The sequence below is a fragment of the Psammomys obesus genome, unplaced genomic scaffold, assembly GCF_907164565.1.
Source record: "Psammomys obesus unplaced genomic scaffold, mPsaObe1.curated_primary_1811, whole genome shotgun sequence".
NCBI lineage: Eukaryota > Metazoa > Chordata > Mammalia > Rodentia > Muridae > Psammomys > Psammomys obesus.
Window position 1 is genome coordinate 8,079,976 of NW_026596166.1, and position 9,763 is coordinate 8,089,738.

At 43.2% G+C, this 9,763-nt stretch overlaps 1 protein-coding gene across 1 annotated transcript in view; it reads right to left on the reverse strand.

Moving 5' to 3' along the window:
* Window positions 1–265: 265 nt before the first annotated feature.
* Pcnx4 (pecanex 4) overlaps window positions 266–9,763 on the reverse strand; it is a 30,497-nt gene continuing 20,999 nt past the window's right edge. Inside the window, exons 9-11 of the mRNA XM_055595389.1 lie at window positions 7,837–8,867; window positions 6,936–7,122; window positions 266–1,022 (exon numbers count right to left, since the gene is read on the reverse strand). Of these exons, the coding sequence (XP_055451364.1) occupies window positions 771–1,022; window positions 6,936–7,122; window positions 7,837–8,867 (1,470 nt within the window). The 3' untranslated portion in view covers window positions 266–770. The remainder of the gene's footprint in view (window positions 1,023–6,935; window positions 7,123–7,836; window positions 8,868–9,763) is intronic.

Sequence of the window (9,763 nt, forward strand, 5' to 3'; positions counted from 1 at the left end):
GGGGGTTTCCCTTTTCTGGGGGGAAAGGGAGATGGGAAAGAAGGGAAAAGGGGAGGGTGGGAAGAGAGGAGGGAGGGGACACTCTTTAGATGTAAGGTGAATAAACTGATACGGGGCTCATTGGCTGGCCAGCCTAGCCAACTCAGCAAGCCCCAATCCCTGTGAAAAATACTGCCTGAGGCTGACCTCTGGCCTCCACAAGCATGGGTAGGCACCTACAAACATGTCCACCATCCCCAGAAAAAAGAACAAGATTTAACTGGTGATATTTTATTTGAAGTGCTTATGGTTTCCAAACTGAAGTATATGAAAAATAAATACATTGAGTGGAACTGTTCATACCACGTTAAATGTTAAAACAGTACAACATTTGAAAATACTAAAAATTAATTACATTTCAAATAAATATATGTACATGTCATGGTAAGCATTAAAATGATCCATTATTATTTAAAAAAACACTGATATGCATGTTTTTTAGTATGTAATGACACACCTGTTGACTTTTTAAAAGACAAACCACCTTTCAGACATTTAACAAAGCAGTAAAAAACCATGTAATTGTATACAAATGTCTCTAGCTACCCAAATGGATCCCAACTCATACAGCACAAATATTGGCCAACTACTTTTACCCATGTTAGATGCAGGGGAGCTTCTGTTTAAATCGTTCCCTGCGGCAAGGAAGTCTAGCGACATCCCAGAACCGCGACTCTCACTTTTCCAGCAGCGCCTCTGGCGACGCCCTTGCATTTGGATGTAAAAATGGACTAACACAAATGTATAGGGAGAGGTTTGGAAGAGAAAATTGGGTAGCCCAAGGGAGGGTCCGCGGCTTGCACAGTGAGGTTCCGCAGAAGGAGCGGGTGAGCTTGGATGCTGTAGCGCTCCTCATCATCGTTGGTGGCATAAAGCAGTTCCCACGAGAGGTTGGCCCACTGACCTCGAATGGCCTCGGCGTTCAGCTGCCCGATGTGCACCGACAGCTCCCGAAGCATCAGGACCCTTGAGGTGTAGACGCCCTGGAAGTGTAAAGGGGACAGGGAAGATCACCGAAAAATACAGCAGGAGTGTGCGCCAACCAACAGTAGAGCCTGGTGGTTTAAAATACGCCCAAGCTGCCAGGCTTTGGAATCAGGGGTCACCTCTCTTTCCTAGCTCTCTAAATCAATCCGCGAAGAGCATTTATCACTTGATTACTGTGAGGACCGAATTTCAGTAACTTAGTCTTTTCTGACCCTGGCCGACCACTCGCTTAGCCTTGGCAGCGCACAGTGTTAGTGGACGGGGCTGTTGTCCTCTCCCTGCTGAGGCAATACTGGACAAAAACAACCCTAGTGAAGGAAGGGTCCGGTCCGCTCCGTGAGGGAGGTCTTGGCAGCAGGAACGGGAGAGCCGAGCGTGTGGCGTCCACAGAGAGAGCAATGCTCAGCTCCCCTCCTCCCTTTCAGTTGGTCCGGCACCCTGGCCCTGGCGATGCTGCCCCTTCACCCGAGGGTGGGCCTCCCCACCTCAACCCCATCTAGAATTCCCTTAGGGGCATGCCAGAAGTTTGTTTTCGCGGTGACTCTTAAGTCCTATCTCGCTGACAATCAAGAGTCATCACAGTGGCCAATCCCTCAGCTAGGCTCCTTTTCAGAAAGTTTTACGGGGTTACAGTTAGATTTCTGCATAGTTCGCTCATTTCAATTGTCCGTTTATAATCCAATGGCCCCTGGGCAGACAGTGAACGCGCAGTGACCGCCCAGTTAATCTAAGAACAGTTCTCATGGCCTCAGTAAGAAACGCTGTGGTCATTCCATGTCCCCCAGCAATCACAATGACGCTACCTGAACTGACTCACCCGCTCATGGCCCTCGTAGCCTCGACCATCCTCATTCCTTTCCTTGTACGGTGTACTATAAAATGCCCATGGTCTCTTGATGCACGGCTTCTGCCTTTTGGCCATTATAAACAGCACACTACCAGCAGCTGTGTGCAGCAAGTTTCTGCGCCAGCCTACACCTTTGCTCCTCTGCAGTGCAACTGCAGGATCCTGTTGTGGCTCCATGACCCATTATTGGAGAAATGACCCGAGTGTTTTCCAAAGTGACTGTATATTCCAAACATCGGCATATAAGGGTTATAATTGGCATATAATCTCTTCACATCCTTGCCCAGACTTATTAACTCTTAACTGAGCCATCACAGCACAGTAAAATGTCATGGCTTTTGCTTGTTTCTTGGGTAGTGTGGGAGTCAGGCTTGGCGCCTTGCACATGCTTAGGCAAGTAATTTCACCGCTAAACTACACACCTCAGCCCTAATTTTATTATGGTTTTGACTTGTCTCCTGATGTTATGAGGCGCAGCATTTTGTGTATATGTGTTTCTTCGTCACTGTGTACCTTTGGAGAAATGTGTATACGGATGGCTGTTGTCCACAATCAATCAGACACCTGTTTTGATTAGAGTCTAAGTTCTTTACATATTATAGTAACAGATTTTTTATGATTGATATATATATCTATTTTTCCAAATTCTCGTAGTGTTTTCACTTTTTGACAGCATGCTTTGACACACAAAGTTTATTTTTTTCAATTCTGTATGTTTTGAGGCAGGGCCTCATACAGCCCAGGCTAGAATAAAATTCTGTAGTCTGTGCAGCAGTATAACCATGAAGTCTTGATCTTCCTGGGGATTAGAAAGTGTGCTGGCCCTTCTTCTCTGTCCTCCTTTTCATTAAAAAAAAAAAAAAAAAAAAAAAAAAAGTTTGTTCTATTATTTTATATGTGTTACCTGCATGTGCCCAAGAAGGCCAAAAGAGGGAACTGGACCCCTGGACCTAGACTTACAGATAGACTCACCCACCATATGGGTGCTGGGAATTGAACCGCAGTTCTCTGCAAAAACAATAGCACTCTAAACCATTGAGCCATCCCTCCACCCTCTATTTTGTTTTGAGACAGGGTCTTACGTGGTCCGGGAAGGCCACAGATGTAAACTCACTACGGATCCTCTGTTAACCAGGAATGACCTTGAACTCTTGACCTTTCTCCTGCAATTATGGATGTGTGACTTTGCAAAGAACTTTAGTTTTGGTTGGTTGGCTTTTGTTTTTTGTTTGTTTTGTTTTGAGGGCTTACTTTGTAGCCCAGATTGGTCTCAAACTTGTGGCAATCCTCAGGATCCTAGGTCCTGGGTTTAGTAAGGCACCAGACCAGCAAATATAGAACCTATATTCTTTTTTTGTTTTTGTTTTTCCTTTTCTAATACTTCTGATTCAACCTAGGGTTTTGTGCATGAGGCAAACATTTTATCAATGAGCCACTTTCCCAGTCCTGGTTAACCTATTTATTTACTTTTTTTTCTATTTTTTGACACAGGTCTCACATAGTTAGAATGAATGAGAAATTTCATTACAGCCATGGATAACTCTGAACATTGGATCCTCTTGCTTTTACCTCCTGAATGATGGAGTCCTAGGTTACCTTCCCTGGTTTTACGCGGTGACCAAACCAAGGGCTTCCTCCATCCTACGTAAGCACTCTAGCAACTGAGCTATATCCTTAGCTCCAAGGTTTTACTTAATTTTTTTTCAGTTTCATTTTTTTATGTGTATGAGTGTTTTGCTTGAATGCATGTCTGTATACCATGTGTATATAGTGTCTGAGGCCAGAAGAGGGTGTTGGATCTCTCAGGACTGGAATTCCAGATGGTCGAGGTACCATGTGGATGCTAAGAATTCAATCCTGGTACTCTGGAAAAGCAAGCAGTGCTTTTAATTGCTGAGCCATTGCTCTAGCCCTTAAACATTTTATTTTTAATGATGTGGTTTCATTTGTTTCTCATACTTTTGTTATCATATCTAAGAATTTATTTTTAAGTTTGAGGTCATGAAGATTACTCCCACATATTCTCCTGAAATTTCCATGGTTTTAATGTTTAGTTATTTGATGCAACGGAGGTCAGTTACTTAATATGGTGTTAGCTGAAATCTTCAGTGGGCTGAACAGCATCTTCAAATGAAAGGAATGTCAGTCCTAACCGTGGTACTTGTGAACATGGCCTTTACTGGGATGGGTACCTAAAGATGTAACTGAAGATTCTGAGATAAGATCATGCTGGGTTTCAGTAGATCCTAAGCCGACCAAGGTCTTGTGTCCCTGTAAAAGAAAGGGGTGGGAGAGCTCCCTCACACTACAGAAGAGAAGGCCATGTGAAAATGGAGACTGGTGCTACAGAGCCACAGGTGGACTGTGAAGAGCAAGCAGAAGTAGGAGAGATTAGGGAAGAGCTCTTCTCCGGAGCCCTCAGAGGGGGTGTGACCTCCTCAAACCCTGACTGTAGATTCCCAACTCCAGAAATGGGAGACAACATATCTGTTCTTTACAGTCACCCAGTTTGTGAGGATGAGTTTTGTAGCAGCCACGGGGAAATGATGTCCATAATCCATGATGTCTCTTAATCGTGGACACTCAACTATTTCAGTACCATCTTGTGAAAACAATGATTCTCCATTAGATGCTCTTGGTCTCCTTCTTTTTATTTCCATTTCACTCCCTTAAGTGCTATCTTAATGCCGAACCACACAGAACCTGACACTGGGTGCTTTCTGATACATTTTGAAACTCACAAGTATGAGGTCACCAATTTTCTTTTTAAAAGACTTTTCTGGCTATTCTAAGTTCCTTGACATTCCATGAGTTTTAGAAAGCCATCCTGCCATTTTTTTTTACTACAGGCAGATGGGCCTTGAATGAGAGTGTTACAACTATGGATTAATCTGAAGAGTGTTACCACTTAAAAAGTACACTTAGTGTGTATTTTGCTTGTGCATAAGTCTGTGTACCACTTGCAAGCCTAGTGTCCATGGAGGTCAGAAGAGGGCACTGGATCCCCTGGAACTATAGTTGCAGGTGATTGTGAGCTGTGGGGGGTGGGGGAGGTGGGAACTGAATTTAGGACCTCTGGAAGAACAGCCAGTGCTCTTAACTGCTAAAATATAGTCCTAAGTACTACATTTTTAACAATATAGTTTGATTCACAAGTATGGGTATTTTTATTGTGAGTTTTCTTGTCTTTAAATTTTTAATTCCTTCTTTCAACAATGTTTTACAGTTTTCAGGGTACCTGTTTTATACTTATTAAATTTCTACCTAAGTACATTATCTTTTGAGCCAGGGTCTTACTATGTAGCCCAGATACCCCTGAATTCCTGGCCCCTCTGCTTCTGTGTTCTGCACACAGGGATTCGAGGCATGAGATGCTATGCCTGGCTTTTATTTTGTTTTTAAAATCTTTAAACTTTATTCAGTATGTGTGTGTACAGAGACATATGTACATGGTGTACAGATAGAAGACAACTTTTAGAAGTTGGTTTTCTTTCACCATCAGATTTGGTGGCGAGGTCTTTACCTGCTAAGCCATTTCAATGTTCCTTATTCTTTTTGGTGTAATATAAACCAGATTTCCTTATTTGATTTTGGTTTGGTTATTGCTGGTATGTAAAAATACAGAAGATTTTTATGTTGACCATCTTCTTATATCCTACAATTATTTTCAATAATTTTAACATAGATTCCTCACATTCTAAAGAAAAGATTGTGCCGCCTGCAAATAGTGTTCTGTTTTTGGTTCTGAATCCTATGCCTTTTTCTTTTGCTTCATTACTCTGTTGCTGACACAATAGACATTGATACTAAGTATGGTGGCACAGGCCTCTAGTCTTTGCATCCTGGGTGACAGAGACAGGGTGATCATGGAGCCTAGGTTTTCACGAACCCCCAACTCGCCTGGCCCATACAGCAAGACCCTTGTTGAAAGGTGGAGAGAGAAGAGAGGGGGAGGAGGAAGAGGCAGAGGAGAAGGGGAGGAAGGGGGAGATTGGCCTAGGTTTGTTTTCTCACTGTTCCAGAGGCTGAGACTGCAGTGAGGGCACACATGGCTAGGCTGCGGTAAGGCCTCTTCCTGGCTTGGAGAAGGCTGCCTTCCTCCTCTGTCATTGTGTGGTATACATAACAGGAGGGTTATGTTTCCTCATGTTGTAATGCCCTTAATCCTGCCACACAGTTCAACACCTAGAATCTTATCAGATCCTAGTTACTTCCCAATACACTGAGGCAAGGAGTTCAATGTGAATTCAGGTCAGAAACAATCCGTTCATTACACACAGACAGAACTTCCAGCACAGTACTATGATGGTAACATACATTTTTATATCAATTTTAATTTCTGGAAAAAAAATGTTTTTACTATGAAAGGGTGTTGGATTTCACTAAATGGGGTTTTCTTCTTTTTTATCTATGGAGATAATTATGGGGTGTTTGTTTCTTACCCTATTGTTACTATGTATTACATTAATTGGCTTTTTATATTTTAAACCGATTTTATACACTATTTTGACACAAAAGTTGTTTTTATAGGCTGCTGGCTTGGTTAGCTAATATTTTGCTGAGGATTGCATCTACAGTGACGGAGTTAGCTCCCTGCCAAGTCTGCCTGTCTTGCGGATTTCTTCTGGGTGGTTCCTAAAAAGCACATTACCTTCTGTTACAAGGCCAAGGACACACTTACTGCTCACCTTGAGGCAGCCACACTGTGGCTAATGAATCATTTCTTTTGGGAAGTGCTTCAGAGCTCAGCTTTTTCTTGATATTTACTTATCTTTTCCCTGACTTGCTTCTCTCACAGGGCAGAAGCTCTGAGGTGGACTACATGCGCTGACTACCTCACAGCGGCTGTATAGTAATCAGTGTTTTTAACTGTTCCCTATTCAGCGGGCAGAAGGAAATGAACCAGCTGTTCTGGGTTATACTATCTGATCATAGGGCCATGATTATAAATACCTTTCAAATGCCATTAACCCATTATCAATAGCTAGAATGTCACACCATTTATCAGCTCAAATATTTTACATTTTTTAATCTTTAAGGTTTCCACATGAAAATGCCTTACCGTACTAGACTCATAGCCCAGGGAAAACAAGCACGGCTTTTCTTCTAGAATTGCTTCCTTCCACTGCTCCTCAGACGCTAAGCCAATGTACCAGTCCCTCTCATATTCTCTGAGGCAGTCGGCCAGCTCTTTAAAGTCTTCTGTTGGACCCAAACTTGCTTTATCAACCATCAGTTTCAGCGTATACCTAAGAAAATGGAAACCCAAACAATTTCAGAATATTTAAGATGAACTTTAGAGATGAGAGTTATCTGTTCACTATTTTTAAGACTCGGGAGGGATAGCATCCACCTCAAGCCAAGCAGAGCGGCACAGTGGCACACACGTGATGGTGGGCACTCAAGATGCGGAGGGAGGTGCCCAGGCCATCCCTGGAGATCCAGAATGCGCTCAAGGTCAGTCTGGGATCACGTCTCAACAGCCCACCTCCACTAAAATGAAGTCATCCATTTCAAATAAAAAAAAAAATTGAGGGGGACGAGGCTGAAGATGTACTCAGTGGGCAGTATACCTGCTTAGCATGCACAACAAGGCTGTGGGTTGATCCCTAGAACCATGTGATGGTGGTGGCTCATGCCTACAGCACCAGCACTCTGGAGGTAGAGGCAAGGTATCCAGGTTCTAGCCTCAAAACTGAAACAACAAAACTCTAAACAAACAAAAAAAATGAAAGCAGCTGAACCAAGAAATCCAATGAGTCTTATTTAAAAAGTCCTCTATACAAACGAAATCAAAAGTGTAGAAATTAAATCGTTTCCAATACAATTATACTATAGACCAAGCTTTTAAAAAATCATGAAAGCACCAACAACGACAAAAAACTATAAATGAAGGAATCTTCTAGTGATTTAAAAAAAAAAAAAAAACAAAAAACAACTTGTATATAATCAAAATGAGTTACCTGAATGCTTTCTGAACTAGTTGGAACAGTTCTGGTTTTTCTGAGAGCCAATCCAAGGTGCCAGACCAGGGCAAACCACCATTGTAGACTCTTACTAGCTGGCCAGGACTAGGCACCATGTTGTCTATTCCAAATAAACCAATATAACAAGCCATTACAGTGTGGACATACAAGTCTTTTAAAGCTTTATCCTTTGCAATTTCTTCTAGTACACTTGACTTTTCTTCTGAATGAAAACATTCCAATTGCCTTAAAACAAACTGATACCAGTCTTCGGGAAACAAGGGGCTCATCTCCTTTATTTTGGAATAGGGTGTACAGTTAGACCTCCATTCTTCAGGTAAACTCAGCAGGTGAGACTGGGAACAACTGAACTCCATCAGAGGGATACAGGTCACGTCTTCTCGCTGTCCCTTGTCAATAGCAGGGAATCCCAACAAAACTGTCTTGTAAAGATCGTTTTTAGGGCCTGTGCCTGTATAGTGATCATCTGCACTCTGGGAATCTACCGACCCTGGAATAGGCAAATTTGTACCTGGCAGATCGCTGAACTGAAGTTTTTCTTTTCTGTTTTTGTTAGCTGGTTCGTCATCAAAAAGATTATCATCAGACCAGTCATGGAAAGTATCTGATTTTAAACTATCTGAGTCTTCCAGGGATTCAGGGCAAGGTGAAGTGTTCAAAGCAGGAAGAGGCGCTGGTGGGGCTTCTCTGTTATTTTCAGTTTTGTAAATATTCTCCTGAGTGCTGGACCTTTTAGAGCAATACTGAATGAGCACCCATACAAGCACTTTGACAAGGTCATCTTTAAATTCCCTCAGGTTCTCGTGAGAATCGATAATGCCAGACAGGACACCCCTGGCATCAGAATACAGTTTCACGGGCAAAACAGTACATGGTGTCAAGATGTTCCCCAGGTGCTCATTCAGGGCACACACTTGTGGGTGTTCTCGCTGAAAAGCACTGTCAAACACCTCATCAACTCTCTGGGCTTCAGCAGTGTGGCAGGACGTTTCCTGCAATTCTAACCCCTAAACAGGAAAGAGAAGCACTTTGGTTCATGACCGTCTCTTATCCAGGGAACAGAAATCAACTAAATCTCGTCATAGATACGGGGAAAAGTCAAGAGCAGCTACCTCTTAAGCCTTATGTCATCCAATGTTGGATATAGAGATTATGGGATTACTGTCTGCCTCGACTAAGCGCAGTTTCACAAAGCAGCTGTCTTTGGCTATGACTATTTTCCCACTGTCTAAGCAGTGCTTACAAGCAGATGACATGCACAAGTAAGTGTTGAGTAAATAAATTTCCTATATAAAATTTAGACACGTGCTGATTGCTTCTTGAACAGGGCATATCAGTTCAATCTTTACTATTACAGTTGTTAAGTTATGTATATTACGAAACCACTAGGTAGTTTCGTAACCCATTTTTAAGCGAGTGTTCTATCATGGGCCACGTACAACCTCAACAGATCTCCCGTCTTCTCTGAGGTTTCCTTTTAGTTCAGAGGAAAACTAAAAATCTGGAGGCTAAGTGAGTTTGGGGCGCTCAGCCCTAAGGGGGCATCCACATCATACCAACTTCTCCCGCAGCTTAGAGAAAATCGGCTAGAGAGGGCAGAAAGATCCTAAGAGCCCATCCGGGGAGGACCCCTGCAAACCAGCGTGTTCTGGACACGACAAAGCTGCTGCTCTCAGGAGTCCACAGAGGTTGTGGCTGCCTGCCAAGATCAAGCCAGCTGACATCCCAGTGTGGACGGAGCAGGGAGAGGCTCGTGACGCTCCATCCCTAGCTGAAAAGCTCTGGCAATGGAGGGCTGTCAGGGGAGGGCAAGCCAGCTTCTGTCAGGGGTGTGGCCACCCAGGCTGTCCTTCACACACACACACACACACACACACACACACACACACACACACACACACAC